We start from the raw sequence: 19524 nt of genomic DNA on the forward strand, positions 1-19524 counted from the left end.
ATAACAGCTAAGTGCGCCAGCCTTATTAAGACAAAAAAGCAAGACAGAAACCAACTGAAACAAAGCGTGGGTTATAGGAAAGGCGAGAGCTGTAGGCAAAAAGAGAGACGATAAAGTAGTGGCGAAGAGCTAGTGGATCTGGGTATAGGTACAGATGCAGACAACAGGGGAATAAATAAAGGCAATTCCATCAGTGATGATGAACTTATGATTAACGCAGCCCAATAACACTCTGAGGAGAAGCAATTATTAGCAATTGGAATCTGAAAATGGGAGAAGTAGTAATGGGGTGGCGGTAGAATTCTTACCATTTCCAAAGTCCAGACTCGGCGAATCCAGACCTTCAACTGGCCCTCCACCCCCTCAACGTCGTTGAGATCGACACCTTCCCACCAGCATCGGCGGGCAGGTTTTCGCCAGAAGAGGAGGAGCTTTTGGGCCATTCCAACTGCATTATTATTCGACAAGTCGCCTCGAATATCAGTGCGAAGCTTGGCCAAAGCAAGGCTGCAGATTACTGCCTTACTGGGCTCTGGGGCTCGATGGCCCCATTGATCCTCACGATCGAAACCACTGTTTTGAAAGTCAGCTTCTTGTATATCCAAAGTAAGAAGATATATGCTCACCCGGCAGTCAGCATCTCGATCAAGTGCTGTTCAGTGGATCCCACCTCCTCACTCTTGCGTAGCCCAGAGAAAATGCCATCCTGCTTCAATAATGCTCGGCCAGCAGCTCGCTTGACTTCGAGCATCTCCTCATGCCCGATATCAGGCTTGGGAGGGATGACGTAGAAGTCTAGATCTTCACGTAAAACAATGATGCCGGCACGGTCTTGAAGCATGTCACGAGCGGAGTTTTGCATAACATCGGGGATGTCTAGTTCCGGAGAGGTGGACGTCGAAGGTAGCGAAGATGGAATAGATTGCGCGACAGAGCGGAAGAAATCAAGCATGTATTGGAGTGATGCCGGGTCATACTGGGGGCTGTTAGCCCAGAGGACTTCGATAAAAGCCGGAATGCGGTGGCTGCATTGTACACTTACATCAACAGGATAAATATCGCCTTCATGGAATCCACCCATATGTCCATCAGGAAGAAGACCATTGGGGAAGAGGGACAGCAAAACAAACTCTGGCAGTGTCAATAGCTCATCGCGGGACAACGTAAACCGAGTACCCCTGGTTCAGTCAGTATGTGTTTCTCCTTTCTGAGTAGCACAGGAATAGCTCAAAGTTGTCTTACCGGAGATCAAGCGTGATATGTTCATCTCCACCAATATCTGCAAACAAAAAGACGTATTAGCAGCGCGACACTGAAGTTGCACATTAAAAACCAAGCAACAGGGACCGTACCTCCAAGAGTGTTGATTGGTGGACCCCCGGTCTGTTGGACCTGGGTAATGATGCTTGAGGCGCCTCCTGCTGCTGCCATCACGTATGTAAATGATTCAAGTGGACTATAACCTTCAGTATACGGCGGCGGCGGTTCTCCGTCGTCGGTACTTTTCCCAAGGTCGCTCTTAGGATCGGAGAAGGACGCCTTGGTGTCTGCGACAACCGACGACGAGGGGGCCGGGTCGAGAGGCTCCTCGACAGGTGGCGGGGACACAAAGGCCGGGAGCGAAGCCGGTCCAGATGCCTCGGTGAGCTTGGGGCGATTGGGATCGGTTGAGACAAAAAGGGAGGAGAAGGGAGGAGGACCGACAGATGCGGAGCTGGAGGCAGACGCGGCGGACGGTGAGTGCGGCGGGGGTGTGATGTAGTAGGCGTCCTCCTCGAGGGAGTCCGTTGGGGCGGGCGGGCGCGCCGTGGTTGATGAGCGTGAAGGGTGTGTTTCGTCCGACACGGTGCAGCAGAGAAATCAGATCCAAACGCACCGATGCGATTGATCTGATCAGTTCTGAATGGCGTCCCTAAGGGTCCGCTTGTTGTCGATTAGGAGACACGATCGCCGCGAGAACAACGTTCGCGGGTCGTGGATCGGACCCAATTTTTTATATCGTATAGCTTAGGAGCCAGGAAGGATCCAAATCCAAGCCGAGGGAATGCTGCTGCGCTTGACTCCGAGGGGGTTGAAGCTCTGGGAACACGATGGGAGGAAGAGGGAGGTAGAAATGGGCGCTAAGAGGTAAGTAGATATCACACCGGCGGTAAGCCGGCCGCGCCTCTTGTGATTTGCCCGCCTCCGCCGCTGAAATAATTAGACAGGGTTACTACTCGAACGATACTAAATGGTTGAAGAACCATGCAAAATTATCTAGCTTGGAGTTATAGGTCTTCTTTATTTGAACCAAGGAAATGGCTTTATACTCGAAAGCCGAGGCTAAAAACATGAGTACATTTGATATTTCAGTGTTTCTAGGACGCCCTTCGACCATCCGATATAGCGACGCCTACACCCTACGATCCACGTAACTCTGGATCATGCCTTCCAGAGTCGGTTCGTATTCCTTCAATACCACCTTGTCTCCCTCAAGGACGGTATTAGCCTGCACGAACACCTTGCGAGGCACCTTGTTCTGCAAAACAACCTCACGAACAGAAGTGCCCCACCAGTTGTCCACAGAGGTAATCTGATCATACATGCCCTTCCCGGCCACGAAATCAGCGGTACTCTTGTAGACATGCAACTTCTGCAAGTACTGTTCGACTGCGGGTCGCCCGTGGGTCAAGATCTTGGACCGGTCCAGCTGGATCTCAAGATCGGAGAGATCTTCCTTGGTGTAGGACAGCTTGACGAAGTCATCACCCGCATCCAGGAAGGTGCGGAGAATACTGTATCGGGCCTGCATATGCGCTTGGCCCCATTTTTGAGTCTTCGGATCCCAGAACTCCAATGCTACAAGGCCCGCACGAGCCATTTGAAGGTAAGCAGCAAAGAGTACGTCCCCGGCCTCCCCGGCCATGTCTTCCTTGCCATCGCCGAAACCGAAGATCTTCAGGATGCTGAAGTCACAGCCTAGCACCATGGCAACACACTCGGCACGACATTCTTCGTACGACGATGCAATGGCCCCGAAGACCGAACTCCAGGTCTGACCAGGCTTGTACCAGGTGGATACCGGCTTATTCGTGACTGGGCTGATCGGGGGGTTCGAGATGTCAAAGTTATACTCTCCAGGAGCAGTTTCTTGCAACAGCTTGCCAGTACCATGGCCCAGCAGCTCATGAATACCAACCTGGACCTCAAAAGCCGGGTCGCGGCATCGACGATAAACATCCTGGTCCTTTTCGGCAATGAATGGAATGGGCTCATTGGGTGCCTTCGCGCTAAGAACATTACCGAGGGAAACGTTCTTGAATCCCAGGTTCTGGCGGATATCATCATAGTTGGGAAGATTGATGCCGGCCGGAAGACCGGAACCAGCAAAGCTTAGAACCTCTAGCGAGGTGAAATCTGGGCTGAGAAACTTGTCCTTCTCAAAGTCTTTGCCCCACGGAAGCTTGGGAATCATGCTTTCAGCGCTGTCCACAAGGGCACCAAAAGCCCTGGTTCGTTCCAAGTTTACCTATAATGAACCAATCAACATATCGCCTCAAAAACACATAACATTCAAGTAAAGAAGGCCATACCATAGCCACGAATCCCTCCCACTCCCCGCGAACACCATGGGGGTCGCGATAGGTTTCCACAAATCCCAGGTTTGTTTCGAGAGCAGGCTTCTGGTCCTTGACCCAAATGCGCTGACTCTCCTTGAAAGACTCAATGGAGCCCGCCCCGAAGGAAAGCGCATAGGCATCGAGCATTTTCTTCTGGTTATCATTTGCGGCATTACGTTCCGCTTGTTTGATACTGTGGGCAATTTTTGCCATTTCCTCCTGGTAGTCACCAAAAATCAGGCGCAAGGTCTTGCCCTTCAGGCTACCTTCCAACTCAAACGTATCCACCTCACCAAGGTCACGGTCCCTTGCAGGAGGATTGGTCACTCCGGATGCGATCAACAATTCAAAGTCGCCAGAGGTTGTCTTCCGCAGTCTTGTGTTCTCCAGTGCGAGACCTTTCTTCTCCATCAAGTCACCGACGGCAGTGATCTCATCCTTGGTGATCGAGGGCAAATCTGGGTAGTAGGTAGTCATATGGCCCTGTTCAGGGTATCCCAGATGCATCATGGACTGTTCGCCAGTTTCGTAAATACCGCCACCAGTGCTGCTTGCCTTCTGGAAAGCGGCAATGGTTTCCGGCGTGCTTGATGCCAGGGCCTCCAAAGCAGAAACCGGTAGACGAGGAATGAACTTGGAGTCGCCGAAGCCCTTGTAGTTACCACAGTTACCCATGAACTGGGCGGCATACTCAAGGAAGTAACGAAGGTCCTGTTCGCTGACTTGGGTCTTCTGAGCGAGGCTGTTCCAATCGCCATCGCACGCACGGTGGAGGGCAAGAATGAGATCATAAATAGGTTCTGACTCTGGCGAAACCTGGCGTAGCGTCACACGAGTGCCCTCGAAGGCAGCCCTATAAGCGTTTTCCCTCGCACATTAGCTCAATGCCATGAAATGCCATAGGGTTCTGCCATCCGTTGGAGTGGTGTGGTAATATATGGGGAAACGATACCTGCTCATGTAATGGGCATATTTTCTCAGGCTCTCATTTTCAAGGGTGTCGAAGTGTGATTTGATCTCCAGACGGACCACGGTGGGCGGGTTGTCGGCGAGATAGTGCTTCTTCACGTTCTCATCCATGGCGGGTGCTTGACTTGAGTGGGATAGGGAGAAGGGCAGGCAAAGCGCGGGGAATCGGTGGGTGAGGCGACGGAGGGGTAGCGGAGGTAACACGGAGCTCCGGGTAAGCAAACGCGGCGCAATGCCACGCAATGAGTGCATGAAGGGTCGAGAGGTCCGAGAGAGTCGAAGAGCTATGTCATCGAGAACGGGGCTAAGTACCAATCACGACCTACTCCGCCTGCGGGTCTGCGCGTCCGTAGCAGCCCCAAAGCAGTCAAGAGCACTTCAGTTGGCTTGTTATCATGGAAGTTTTTGCGCTCCAGTCTTCCTCTCACTCCCACTGTTCCTACTACTAATACTTCTGTGGTACCTTAAAAAAAAAGGGAATTGGAATGAAATTATTCTCTCTCTAATATTTACATGCTCAGCTTCCTATCCGACCACTATAGATCACTCGGATGATAGCGCAAGAGTAGGGAATATGAACACTGGACATAAGTCACATGGCGGGTATTTTGGTATAACAGATTTCTGATCATGCATGAGCCTTACAGCAAACTCTCATACTTATCCAAGCCTTGTTTCTGAATTACGGATGGCTGTGCTTGAGGCTGAGTCGGGAATGTTACGGGAGTTGTGTTCATGCCAATTGAAGGTCTCATGGCGTTGTTTACGCCCAAATTTCCGGTTGGAGGAGGCGGGATTGAGAAGCCAGAGTAGTTGGGGGCTTGCTGAGAGAATGATGTCGGCCTGGACATTGGGTTACTGGAGGCCATGCCAGACAGGGATGCCATAGATGGCCCGGGCCTGTTTCCAGCCTGAGGTTGAACATTCCAAGTAGGCGAGGATGGTTGCAAAGCCGGAAATGAAGGAGTGGGAGATGCTTGGCGAGCAGGTTCAAGAGACGGGAAAGAGCCCAGCTTCTGATCCGGTGTGATAGAGCGGAAGCCGAGCTGGTTCGAGGAGTTATTGACTTGACCAGAACCCAATCCATTGTTTGTGGACCATGACAGCGAGGGTGACAGACTCGGGCGTTGCGCGGCAGCTGGCTCGGACTCCATAGAGCCCCAGATGTCCATCTCTTTGGTATTCGAGGTTGCCGAGTTCTTTCCGAGAACAAGACGCTCGAAATTATTTCTTGCACCGTCGGTATCGGGCGATGTCAGGTCTGTCGCTGACTGAGAAAAGGCGCCCTTGGTGTTCTGAAATCCTCGAGTGTCTCCGCCTGAAGAGAGTTCTTGAAGTTTCCTCGTCTGCTCCTTCTCAATTTTGGCAGAGAGAGACTTGATCAAACTCATAAACTCATTGAACTGCTGTAGATTTAGCAGGGGACCGAGACTGAAAGCCCAAAGAATTGGAAGAATCTCGAGAGCGAGGAAGTCCGAGTCGGCGACTTTACCAACCTGCCGAAACACCTTCAGCGCAGCCATCATCACCGACGGCTCCTTGGTCTTGATTGCCTTGAGGGATGGAACCAGCTTCTCTTGAATTGTATATTTATCTAGGATGGACGACTTTGGGGTTTTATTTGACTGGACAGCACCGCTAAGGTCGTCATCAAACGCATCAGACTCATCTGCGGAGCCACCACACAACACACAGAAAGCTTCCAGGCCACGGACTTTGATGGCGAGACTGCTAGTGCGACTGAAGGTAGCGGCGATGGGAGGGAACACTTCATTCTTCACAGTGGTAAAGTCAAGAACGGGAAGAATCGCGGGGAGGCACTTAATGGAAGCATCCACCAAGGTATGAGTAGGCGACTCCATACCGAGCCTTATTAGTGGAAGGATATCTAAATGATGAGAACTCAGTTTTGTTCAAGCCAATGTGTCCAGAATAGAATAGCCTTACCGTCTTTGAACTCCATGCCAGAGCAATTTTCCGCAATGAGTTTCATATTCTCAAGGACAACCATAAGACCCGCATCTTTCTTTGAATCACGTTCTTGGGCCGCGGGCTTCCCTGAAGTTGTCACAAACACCTCTTTCAGACGGGGAATAACCTTCTCGGGAAAAGCGCGGCGCCCGCTAGGAATTCGTTGAAGAATTCCAAAAACATTTTGAAGGATCAAAGGAAGAAGATCACGATCTTTCATTTCGTCTAGTAAGGCACCCAAGAGCTTTTTCTCAAGTACCGATGCGGGAAAATCGGGAAGAACGCGTTGCAATCCGCGCAAAAATTGAGATTTTTCATTTGGATTTTTGGTGGGCAAAGACTCCAAGAATCGAATAGTGGACACCAGGACATTATCGAAGTACTGGGATTCTTGAAACTCTCGAGCATTCATGCGTTGCGCAGGTCGTCGAGTGATCAATCGAGGCAGAACGTGGGACAGAACATCTCGCGGGATTGGTTGGGAGCAAAGAAAGTTATTGCCCTGGGAGGGAGTTGTCGACGGGGAACTCAGAAGCTTTTTGTAAGTTGACAAGTTCGCATGTGTCTGCAGCGGAGAAATATGGGGTGAATTATAGAGAGTGATGACAATAAGACCCAAGGAAAACAGATCCGCGGAGGACGACACATTAGAGTCTAGAGCAAAGTCCGGAGATGTATAATCCATGTTCAGCTGCACGGAGGCAGGCAGCCTTGGGTCTTGATACAGGACTTCGGAAACTGCTAACGGGGGCAGAGTTGATCGAGACTCCGAAGAGTCAGGGGGTCCCGCAAATCCTAAACCAGATATCTTCCAATCTGATTTGGCATTGATGTAGATGGCCTCTGGGTTGAGGTTGCCATGCACCAATCCTGCAGATTCATGCAAGAACTCCAGTCCCTTGGCTACCTGGAGCAGTCCCTTTTGAATTTCCAATTCATCGATCTCCAAGTCCTTTCTCCGACGCGTTCCATCGGCCTCGACCATGTTCCGGCTCGATCGAGAGCCCGGACCCGAGGTGCCCTCCTGTTGATTTTTATCTAGCAAAAGCCCTGAAAGCGAAGCTGTTAGAGGCTCTGTTGCAAACATGAGGCCCCCGTTTCGTGTTTCTTCGACAGGCTCCAACACCTGCAGAATGGACGGGTGCCTCAGTCGCGCAAGGTTGCTCGCTTCTCGCTTCAGTCTTTCAATTACATCTTCTTGCAGTTTCTTGGTAGAGGAACCAGATGCACGAGAACTAAATCCACCTGATCGTGGCTCGAGGATCTTGCGATCGAAGATGAAGACTGAAGCTGCAGTCCCTGTAGACTTTTTCTTTGCATCGTGGATTTTCCAGGGGCCTGCATAGACGGTCGGGTTGGGAGAGATCTGGTAATTGGCGGAAATATTAGAGCTGAAGGATTTCAGCGCGGAAGAGAACATTTTGGATCCGAATGCACGAGACAGAATCGGTCATCGACAATCGGACGCACTCAGGCGAGGTTTAGGCGTTCACGATAGGATAACGAGATAGACGGCGCGCGGCATGACTCGGACTGTACACGCCGATTAAGGGAGTTGAACAGGACCGAAACGGACTGGCAGATCGACTGTCGCTGCACCGAAGGTACCAGACTCCCGAATGTGCGTCCGAGGAATGACAGGAATAAAAGGCCAAACTCGAAACTCGCGAAGCTTGACGGGGCTGCGATAACAATGCTCCTATCGTAAAGGATCACGTGTCTGGGGCGCGGGGATCTCGAGCTGTTGACCGAAGACACACCGAAGTAATTGTATTCTGCCTACGGAGTACTTCGGTCCCATTGCTAGGATGCTGCAGCCACCATGAGTCATGCTCCTCTGGATCAGCCAATCTAGCAATCTAGTACTACACAACCTACTCGAGATGTACCAGCTATGGACCTGCAACATTGCTCAGGTAATCAGCGCTTTGCGTCGGCTTTATTTCTGTGGTCCTTGAAATTCAGGCCTCAATTCGATCCGAAGTCGGCCGGTCTGGCGAATACGCGAGCTATGATTGGCTGAAACGGATAACCGGCGTCTGAATCGGTGTCTGACTCATCACTTTCGGGGCAGGCGGTGAATCTGGACTTTGTCCGCCTTTGCGCGATAGGGCGTGTCGGAGTTGTTCCTGTGCTCCGCAGAATTGTTGCGAGTCATCTTGCATATAAAGCCCCGTCCGTATCTCCCCTGTCTTCCCCATACACTGCGACTGACATTGCGCCCACAGCCATGAAATCCCTTCAGCAATTGGCTCGCCGGAAGGCCTTGGCCGGTCTTGCGACTCCCCGTTTATCCTCCCAGACCGTCGCCGCCAGCCGGCTATGGCAAAGAAGCTTTGGTGTGACCGCGGCGGCAGCCTCCCAGCTGGCGGCCCTGGATGCCTCCAAGCTGACCATCACCAAGACGGAAACCCCCAAGGAGCTCACTCCGCCCAAGGATTTGGTGTTTGGAAAAACTTTCACCGGTAGGAATTGGAATTGCTCGCTGCAACCTCTCCACACCGGCTAACTGAAATGTCCTCTAGACCACATGCTCACCGTCGAGTGGACTGCCGCTGACGGATGGCACTCTCCGCGCATTATTCCCTACCAGAATCTCAGTCTGGATCCATCAACCTGTGTGTTCCATTATGCGTTTGAATGCTTCGAGGGAATGAAGGCATACAAGGACAAGAATGGAGGCACCCGCCTGTTCCGCCCCAACAAGAACATGGAGCGTCTGAACAAGTCCTCCGCGCGAATTGCTCTCCCAACCTTTGATGGCGAGGCTCTGACGAAGCTGATTGGCGAGTTCGTTAAGGTGGACAACCGCTTCATTCCGGAGTCAGTACTATATTCCTTTCAAGCTGATTAGATCACTGTGTTAACGTCCCTGCAGTGCTCGTGGCTATTCGCTGTACCTGCGCCCCACCATGATCGGTACTCAGAAGACCTTGGGTGTTGGCCCTCCTGGCTCCGCTCTTTTGTTCGTTATTGCTAGCCCCGTCGGCCCTTACTACCCCACCGGCTTCAAGGCTATTTCTCTGGAGGCCACAGACTATGCTGTCCGCGCCTGGCCCGGCGGTGTCGGTGACAAGAAGCTCGGTGCTAACTATGCCCCCTGTATCCTGCCTCAGCTTGAAGCCGCATCCCGTGGCTTCCAACAGAACCTGTGGCTCTTCGGTGAGGAGGAATACGTTACCGAGGTGGGCACCATGAACCTGTTTATCGCCCTGAAGAACAAGGAAACTGGAAAGAAGGAGCTGATCACTGCTCCCCTCGACGGTACTATTCTGGAGGGTGTTACTCGTGACTCTGTCCTGAGCCTGGCCCGGGAGCGTCTGGTGCCCCAGGGATGGGAAATTTCGGAGCGCAAGATCCGCATGGCCGATGTTGCCCAGGCTGCCGAGGAGGGCCGACTGATCGAGGTCTTCGGTGCTGGCACCGCGGCCATTGTCAGCCCCGTGCGGAATATTAGCTATCGCGGAAAGTTGGTCGACTGTGGCCTCAAGGAGAATGAGGAGGCTGGTGAGATTGCTCTCCAGATGAAGAACTGGATCGAGGGCATCCAGTATGGTGATGAGAAGCACCCTTGGAGGTAAGTTCATGGTTCGAACAAGTCAATATGGCACAAGGAATGGTTCTGACATTTCAACAGTTACGAGCTTTAAATGTAGAGAGTCAATACACAAAAAAGAGGCACGTCTAGTTTCTTTGCGTTTGTTGTTCATGGTTGTGGGGCAGGGGGAAGCAGGAGATTTCAGAAAGCGTTTATCTCTAATAGATACATTGTGGCATCTGGTTTTTAAGATCTTACGCTCTCCCTCTTCGATCCTTTCAGCTTCGAGATACGTTTATGATCTTATATCTTGGGGTTGTCCGGTTAATATGGTGCCTTTTGCAGCAAGGCATATCCCTAAGGAAAAGCAGTCTTGTCAGTTTTTTTGGGTGATTCATTTGGATCATAGGCAGCATGTCCTTTCATAAAAATCATCATGCCGCTAGACGTTTTCCAATTTCAGGTTCCTTAACTCTTTACGGCCTCTTTCTAGACCCGCATGTGGTTTGCTTTTTCTGGTCCCACTCTAAGTGTTAGCCCAAAGGGTCTACAAAGCAATCGTATCGTGTCCTGTTTCTTACAAGATTAATTAAGATTGTCGAGGACTGATAATCCTCCAAATCTGTACAGTTGACATTCGTGTTAGATTCCTCGAAATAGTTCCTGAGATTTTGACCTACATTTCTCTACATCCAAAATAAGATGGGCCTTGGACTAGATCCGGTCCTCACCAAATGGAAAGGAGAGAAAGCTATTCTGTTAAATTATACGACCATTGTGTATTCTACTATAATCACCTCTATGAGCCTTGTTCTACATGCAATAGGTTTATCTTATAGTCTGCGATATATCGAGTCCTATTCCACTACACTGAGCCTCTTTCCGATCATTCTCCAACATATTTCCTTACTTAGACTCTCCAGGAAATCTGCTTCGACTTCTTCTCAAAAAGTCCAAGTACGAAAAGTGGACAACGAGGTCAGTCTAATGGATCGACCCAACCCATGAGAAGTCGCAATTTCACCGCTAAGCTTTCGATCGACGTGCAGGGGATAGCGACGCGGACGGGCAACTAGGTCCTGTGATCCTTTCGGGCTACACTTGACATCCTGTATTTTCCCATGCCATTGAGCTTCGGAGTCTTGGCCCATTCAGAAAACGCGCTTGATTAGCTCTGGGTCGGAAATTGTTTCCCACATCCCCAGATCCTCCATCACGTATTTTGGCCAAGTGCCTCATAGAACGAGCCAGGGTGGTACGAGTGTGTCTATTCAGAAGACGCGCTGACCTGTTTGTGAGAAAGAGGGTTGTGAGCGTAGAAATAGGTTCTCTTGTATTATCTCGGAATTTCTTCTTGAGGTCGACAAAACAGGCCTAACGGGTCTTCAGGATTCCTAGTGGCCGCCATTATGCCCGTATGCTTGTCCGATTCCTTGTTGTTTGGCTATCATCAAGGTGTCATGTCTAGGGTAATCGTATTGAGGAACTGGCTTGGTGAAATGGGCCACCTGAGCACGGTGATGATGGGCACCATCACAGCATTGATTGAGGGAGGTGAGGTCTTGGGGGCTATCTTTGCCTGCTTTTCGGTCGAGAGACTTGGTCACATGCGCGGATTAATGGTTGATGCCTTTTGATTATTGTGGGAAGACTTTTAATAGGTTGGTAGATTTATACGGGCTTCATTAAATAAAAACATTAAGCAAGAAGTTGCATGAACTACGAGGAAGCCGACGATTTAATTGTCTCAATATCAACACGGGGGTTAGATTTCAAACATCTGTTGCCCCTGTATATCAGGGCGAGATCCGTCTGTCAAGTCAAAGAGGCTGGTACCTGTCTTGCCAGTTAATAACGATTCTATTTAGTCTAATGGTGGCGCCGTGGATCATTTATGCCTTTTACTTCAGTCCCAGAGCTACTGTTTCAAAACTATCATTACTATTCATATCATTCACCTGGCGCCTTTTTACCTCACACTCCCTGCTGGCTAATGTTGCATGAAAATTTGGCGGTACGAAGTATTAAAACGTTGACTCAATTTAGGGACAAGCCGGAAGACGATCCGGTGGCATAGAAATAAACACAGATATCCTCGCCGCTATCAACATTGAAATGGAGAAATAAAGGACCTGGAAGGCCCCTTTTATAGATGGAGGATGTGCCGCCAACAAAAGATCATTCTTGCAATGGGGACTCAGTTCATGCAGCAAATTTCAGGTAGATTTGGTCTCCATCTTTCTCTCCTTTCTCCCGGATTTTGACTTCTCTGTAACCTGTATATATCAATATTATCAGTCGTCATGGTCCAACACTCTTTTGAAATAACCTCAACATATCACAAGAAGAGGCGTTCTTTGTGGGCCGTTTATTCTAGGGTTGGTATATCATCGCGTCCTTTCTTAGTGTAAGCTCTATCAGCTTTCAACCCTTTGAGATTTGGAATAGGCTTTTATTTACTAGTGTTTCATTGTTTATATTAACAACAGCACAAGCTAATATCTTTGTTTTTCTCAGGTCCTATGATAACTTTAATTTTTGCTTATCATCTTTCTCCGACCAGTGGGTGTACTAAATTAAGATAGTGGTACACGATCGATGCAATCGGTCGAAGAAGACTATATATTAGTATGGCAATTGGAATATGCGTAATCCTAGTCTGTGGAGCGATAGCTGTGGCTATTGGGACCCAAGAATTTGAGCATCGCCGCCGCAATTTGTGTCTTGCTTTTTGCAACATGCTTTGCGTGGGGTGAATGAAAATTTACATATCTTAGGTGGTCTCAACAGGAGCATGGAAATGAATTCTAGGATGGATGAGTATAGGCTGGGCCTATCCAGCCGGAATCTTTTCCATGAAAATCCGATTCAAGCGTGCCGTGCTGGCAGCTGCAGCAAACCTTCCTTATCAAACTTTCTAGTCAGTAGATATAAAATTATATCAACCTAATCTATACTTAGACTCCGTGTTTTCCATGTACGCTGTCTATATCATGACCCCTGCTCTACTTCAAGTACAAAATCTATATGAATTTGGCGGTGTTCAATCTGAGTACCACGTGTATCAGCAGGCTGTTTCAACGGATGTGGCTCCTGGGCATGTATGACTTCAAATGAAGCCAAGGCCGAAAAGAAAGCCGAGCATACTGAGAACATAGACAATGTTGAGCAAGCGCACTTGATTTATATGCAAGAAATGCCGGAGTACGATGAATTCAAGGGGCGAAGTAGGGCTTATCTGCCGACGCGACCTTTCACATTTATTTCTTTCTTATTTGACAATCAACAATAGAATTAATAGCTCAACAATAGATGTGCCATCTAAATCCACATTTTTACACTGTGACTCTCATTTATAAGAGTATAATGCATAAAGACCTATGGGCCAAAGATAGAATAGAAGAGGAGTAAACAGAGTATGTATGAAAACTAGGCAAGACGATCAGAATGACAAGGACGCATTGCTATTCTACAGGCGTCCGTCCTTCACCCTGAATTACTCATTGTAGAGCGCCAACTGAGCTGTGTCCCTACCGTATACTTCTTTTCTTCTCGTCGCTTTCCCCACCTCGCATCTTTCTATGGTCAGCCTCATGTTTCTGTCATCTGCCCATTTGATCACTAAACTTCAAGATTGTTGCACACACACTCGCCCGGCCGTGCAACCTACGGTGTTCTGAATTCGGCGAAGTCGGTGATGTCGGGGTTGACCGCCTCGGGCACACCCTGTTTGCAAATGAAACACCGTTGCATTTAGGTTTTCTTTTGCTTTCTTTGGGTTCCCCATTTGGCTTCTTGGCTGAGCTATACGGGCCTTGACGCACAGGTAAAACGATGCATTGGAGCCTCACGAGCGGTGTGCAAGCAACCGGTCCTGAGGTGAAACGGATCATGGTTTGACTGGGTTCATCGAGAACCAAGGCACCTGACTATGTTTGTAGCACTGAAACGAAGGTGAGGTTACCTTGGAAGATTTGACCTGGTCTTGACAGGACCCTGGAGATTATTGGTAGGCGTCTCAAGACCATGGCAGGAAGAGTGCTTGTTCAAATGCTGCCTTGTAACCAAAGCTGACTGACTAGATAATTGGGACAACGATCTTAGGGTGCATTGATTTCATGATGAAATTAAACAAGGTAAAAACATGTCAACATTGATTTCTAATGCAATCGGTATCCTGATTCACATGATGTAACTAATTTGACCCAATGACTCTATCCCCCCTACCTTCCCCTGCCGATCAACGTTAGTAAATATATCGGGTTGCTTTGTGTAATAGTATTTGAGATATTACAAGAGCTCATGACATTTTACTACAGGAGGCTCTGCCTCCGCCCCGCAGACTTCGAACAACATGGAGATAGAATTAATAATATATCGCTACTACAAACCTGACGAACTATTCAACCCTGGCGAGACCAGTCCGTATATTAGTCAGACATGTCTGCCTCAAGCAAGTTTCGTACACAAACACAGTGCTGACGGACAGAAGCCACCGAAATCCTCTACGGGCTTCCCACGAGGGACAAAAGACCGGAAGGGCAGGGTTCAATCCCGACAGCCCATGGTCTCCGAGTCCCTGTCTCCTCCGTCCCGCGCAGAGCCTGTTTCAGGACCCTCGCAACGAACTGAAGATCAAGACTCGACCTGACCATCGGGGCATATGGGACGGTCACACTGACGCCAGAGCCAGCCGACGAGGCTATTCCCGAAACGAGGCAAGATAGGCGAGCTGCAGCACGTGTGGGCCACGTGGGAAATTTGGCCCGCGCAGGGTTTGATGCAAACCGAAAAAGAAAAACCATAAAAAAAAGAAAGTAGTCTAAAAGAGTCCGTTACAGGATCGTGACGCCCTTTGGGGAATTCGAAAAGGGAAATGATTCCAAAAAACAACACCATTGCATGAAACTTTGGGCTGGGGGCGGAAGCACAACAGATGTTCTGCATAAGCGATGGACGTCCGAAGAAAGGGGAAGGGGGGGGGGGAGGTGGGATCTTCCTTGCGTCGGAATCCTGTTGACAATTTCATTGTTGGGGTTCTTTGCACGTTCACTTTCGGCTTTAGAGTGAAGAATAGGGCGAGTCCCAAAGTTCAGGATTCCATGATTTGGTGGAGGCGGTCGGGGCGATAGAAACGGCCCGTTGGGTTCCACTCGAGCGTCGTTATTTTAGCAGCAGATCATGAGAATAAATAGCCCCCAAGATAATAATAGCTCATCCTGACGATGATCAACGCGGTGGCGGCGGTTCATTTTCGCGTTCCTAGTTCCCTCATCGCTTGTCGTCTGTTATAGTAGTCCGCTTCATAGTCTGTGAAGACTCTGTTGGTCGACGATAGATGACCAAAAAAGGCAGGTCCATCGGGTCAACGTCCAGTGTGTCTCTCAATTGTTGACTGGGTCGCCTCATACCAACATCCTGGTTGATTGCCAGACGCTGCCAAGTCAACTAACGACAGATAGAAAATTGAAATCAACGTTAATGAATAAATTGAGAAATTCAGATCCCGAATGACAATCCATGCCCTTCGTGCAGGGGAGATGGTTTCTAGGTCAAGGCCCCCCGCTCCCCTCCTTCTCCCCTCCTTCCTCTCCTCACCGCGAGAGCTGCCTCGAAGGGTATTCGATGCGGAGAACAGTCCAGCATGGTGGAGCCCTTCTTGGAGGGGCATGATCTCCAAGGAAATACTGGGGGGCCTTGTTCAACCAACCGGGCGATTAGCGGTGATCGCGAGGACCTGGGACAATCCTCGAATGGGCAGGACAGGAGCTTTTCCCGGATCCGGTTCGTCCACGGTCTATTTTCATATACCGTGTAACTCAGCTGGTGGGATAGAGAAGGGGCAGGCTGGTCATCATGGGCCTCATGGGCCTCTGAGGCACGATGATCGGAGATTGCTGTTAATTGCAGTCTGGCCCATTTAAGTTTTGGTTAGGATTATTTTGGGTTGCTGAGAAAGTGACACGGACCAAAATAGCCCAGAAGGCTTGAAGAGGCGGAGCTGGATGGCGGGTCACGGCCGGAATACGATCCAGCGGGATGGAGAGGTTCGGGTTCGATGCAGCAGTCATCTCGGAGCGAGTCGTCTGGGGACTACCAGGCTCGTCCACCGCCAGGTACACTTTTCTAGATGGTGACTAGAAGGGCTCGAATGCAATGCCACCCACGCATCCGGGGTCAATGCGGGCCTGTGACTGGTGGGAATCCCTGCACGGGGAGGGGAGAGGGTCCAGCATCAGGGTGCAAGGCTTGTCATCCCAGCGGGACCGGAGGCGTCAGGAGCGGTGAAGTTCGAGCGTATCGCGTTCAGCAACTACCAGGTTCGCTGTCATCCGTGGCCCTTCGTCTGGAACAGGAATCAGGTTCCCCCTTCCCCTCCCGGATGCTGTCATTCTCAGCCCTACACCGGTTCGCATTTCCAGCTAGGACCGCCCGACGAGTCATGGCCATGGGGATCGTGCAATCTGGCAATCCAACGAAGCAGGGTGTGTGTACTATGCGAGACGCGGGGCCCCGAAAAGGGAAATCGTTTCATACCGAGGAAATGGTCGGATGTTCTTCCACCATATAACATATCTCATGTTATCATATGAAGGCTTATTATGCTACGCCATCGTTCTGGAGGATTTACTCCATCGAGGAGGTTGGCTCCTCGTGGTGCTTGAGATGCATCCCGCACGGGCGACTCGATGGCCTATGCGAGTTCGCATGGTCCTCTCCTCTTCGAAATAGGCTCAAGGGGACATATGCATATTTGCATGCTCCGGATCCCAGCCCTCTGCCGGGTATCTGATCTCCGTGGTAGAACCAGAGGAGCCAGTAGAGCCAGTAGCGCCTGTAGAGAGTAGTAGACCAGACAGACTGGACAAGACTAGGCGAAGGACCCTTTCCCTCAACTGGACCCATGGGATATCAGGCTGTACATCTTATTGCCACTCGATCGACGCACTTCAGACATTGGCCCGTTGCCTGCACGCCTACAGCCAGACGGAGCCTCGATGCTCGTTCGCATTCTCTGCCATTGCCATGCCCAGCCCTCCAAAGCCCGTCCCAAGGTCCCAAGCATGGCGCTGCACCCGTGCTGCACCCAGCACCTCACTATACCCGTCTAGGAAATACCTTTCGTCGAAAAAGGCCCCCGCCCAGTGCCCACAGACCCAAAAAAAGCTCATCGGGTAAGCACCTTGGGACCGTACGCCGCATCCCAGATGAGCTGCAGATTACGCCAATCAGTTGGTCCAACCACGGACATCGCTTTCCCTCCCAGCAGATGCCGAGACAGAGACGACGAGACGAGAACAGGAAAGTGAGAGCAGAAGCGAGAACAGAAGCGAGAGTGAAGCGAGTCGACTAGGGAAAGAGGGAATTAATCTGACGGCCACGGCACCTAGTGGCATTCTAAGCTTGACCCCATACTTTCCCTTTCTCTTTTCCGGTCTATTCCCACCCCCTCCCCCAAGCCGTCTGGGACACGAACCTAAAAAAAAGAAAAGAACGCCATCTAGTGATATCCTACATTGGTTCCCCGAGTGTTACATTGGACCGGATTCAGATTGGAGGGGGAAAGCGCTGCTAGAGCGTCTCGAGGCCGAGCATTAGGGTTAACGGGCTGAAATGGTGATGCATGACCGCGCCCCAGTGAATCCTCCCAGGCCGACAGGAAGGTAGAAGTCTCTAAGAGCATCATTACAACAACAAATTCGAGAGAGCATCATAGGGCTGGCATCGAGGGAAAAGGCCTAAGGAAGAAGACAATGACCCAGAAGAGAGCAAAAAAAAAAAGGACACGTAAAAGACAGATACCCCACGGTCGTAAAACAGCTATCCGTATGAATCCTTCATACTTTCCAAGTCATGGTCCTCTCCAACCCATTCTGTTTTTGATCTAGGCCCAGAAGTTATGCTCGATGCCATGCAACAAAATAATAATAGAACCTGAGGGGTGGGAAGGAGGGGGACAGCCGATCCTCCTGGAGGATCCAACTGACCATTAAGCGACAGGTTCATAGGATGTTTCCTTCCAGTCCTGTCGGCACCATACCCTCCCCTTCTGCTACCTCTATTGGCATTGGCACACGAGCGGCCCAATGGCAGGGGTGTTCTCTCTTCCCGGTCATCGAAGTTGGGAATAGTTAGGCGAAAACGATACCCACTCTTGGCCCCGGAGCAGGGGTTTGTTTAGTGACCTGGCCCCGCCCGTTGCCCCTCCGCTTGGCTTCCTGGTTGCCTCCAGTGGGGTTGTCGCTGTTGGGTGCTTCGGGGCGCCAAATCATAACACAATCCTTGCTAGACTCGTTGACGCTCGAGCGATCCGATACTGATGTGCGGAACACCCGGAGTACTATACATGTACAGATCATATATTATGTTCTCGAGCGGGCGTTTTCACCATGCTTTTCGCCATGCGTGTCATGGGCATAGTGCGGTTGATTTCACTGAATTACGATCGTACATCCTTGTCACTAGAACCGGGATTGTATGATCGTGAGACCCCGTATAATGCCCATTCTGTTGCTGTGATTCCCATCCCCTTTGCTCGGGCCCAGATTTGCTTTTCTTTGGGCTTGTTTCCGGCCCCCCTCCTCCCTTTTCGCCCTACCCCATTTCCCGCCCTTCCCTTTCTCTTTCTCTACCTCCTTCTCTTTTGTCTGTTGTCTTTTGTCTTTTGGGGCTGCTCACTTCGGATTCCCCACTTTTGGAGAGCCCCCGATTCCCGTTCGCCCGTTCGATCCCGTTCGGACTCCGGGTAGATACTACGATCCTCGCAGGAGATCAGCACAACCCGCTGGTCAGATCTTTATCCCTCTAGTCCGTTGCCAAGCATAAGAGGGACAGAACGCCCTCCTCTCCTTTCGCATCGTACAGATGGACGTACATCTGTCCCTCGACTACGTAGTCCAGTCTCTCGAGTAATACCAAATTTCGAAAGAGACTCAAAATGATCATTTATCTCCCGCCCCCCCCCCCCCCTCCCAAAATTAAAATAAGATAAAAAACCAAATCGAAGATAATAAAAAACAAAAGATGAATCCAACCACGAAAATCAAAACTAAGAAAACTAAAACTAAAAACGTGGTCGAACTCGTCTCTCCCCCTGTCCCCCTCCCTTTCAGCTCCCACGTGAGAAGCGAGAATGTTAGTGTAACCGGCCTCTTGGGTATTTACGCACTTCCCCGTTTCATCTTCCTCCCCCCCCCCTGGCTCGTGTTTCGGCCAGTTAGGACGTTCCGTTGAACGTTGCCCCGGCCCAAAATGACACGAAATGACACGAAATGACCTTGTCTGGTACGCTCTGGTTCGTTCGCTTGGCCCGCTGCTGCTGCCACCCACATGTGTCACAAACATACTTCCCCTTCGCCCTTCCCTGGCGATCTGAGATCGTCAATCCCGCAACTGACCGGTCTCTTGGAGCCCGGGTAATGCAGCGGACAACATGAAGACAAAGCC

At 50.4% G+C, this 19524-nt stretch overlaps 4 protein-coding genes across 4 annotated transcripts; 1 reads left to right on the forward strand and 3 right to left on the reverse strand.

Moving 5' to 3' along the window:
• Positions 1-230: 230 nt before the first annotated feature.
• On the reverse strand, positions 231-1770 carry N7462_006389 (putative general stress response protein Whi2; the record flags this gene model as incomplete). Its single annotated transcript, XM_057078107.1, has 4 exons — positions 231-573; positions 627-1178; positions 1243-1279; positions 1353-1770. Coding segments are annotated over 4 exons (1350 nt in total), but the record flags the coding sequence as incomplete, so codon positions are not given.
• A 622-nt stretch (positions 1771-2392) lies between these two features.
• On the reverse strand, positions 2393-4820 carry N7462_006390 (dipeptidyl-peptidase III; the record flags this gene model as incomplete). The annotated part of the gene is made up of 3 exons (XM_057078108.1): positions 2393-3508; positions 3573-4452; positions 4552-4820. 3 exons carry the CDS (start codon positions 4818-4820, stop codon positions 2393-2395), a joined length of 2265 nt encoding a protein of 754 aa, XP_056933688.1.
• Positions 4821-5209: 389 nt separating this feature from the next.
• Positions 5210-7959, reverse strand: N7462_006391 (putative protein kinase Scy1; the record flags this gene model as incomplete). Its single annotated transcript, XM_057078109.1, has 2 exons — positions 5210-6456; positions 6516-7959. 2 exons carry the CDS (start codon positions 7957-7959, stop codon positions 5210-5212), a joined length of 2691 nt encoding a protein of 896 aa, XP_056933689.1.
• An 810-nt stretch (positions 7960-8769) lies between these two features.
• On the forward strand, positions 8770-10189 carry N7462_006392 (branched-chain amino acid aminotransferase, cytosolic; the record flags this gene model as incomplete). The annotated part of the gene is made up of 4 exons (XM_057078110.1): positions 8770-9004; positions 9065-9362; positions 9418-10116; positions 10177-10189. 4 exons carry the CDS (start codon positions 8770-8772, stop codon positions 10187-10189), a joined length of 1245 nt encoding a protein of 414 aa, XP_056933690.1.
• Positions 10190-19524: the final 9335 nt, after the last annotated feature.

The sequence above is a fragment of the Penicillium macrosclerotiorum genome, assembly GCF_028827735.1.
Source record: "Penicillium macrosclerotiorum strain IBT 26536 chromosome Unknown utg000006l_segment0_segment0, whole genome shotgun sequence".
In the NCBI taxonomy this organism is placed as follows: Eukaryota; Fungi; Ascomycota; class Eurotiomycetes; order Eurotiales; family Aspergillaceae; genus Penicillium; species Penicillium macrosclerotiorum.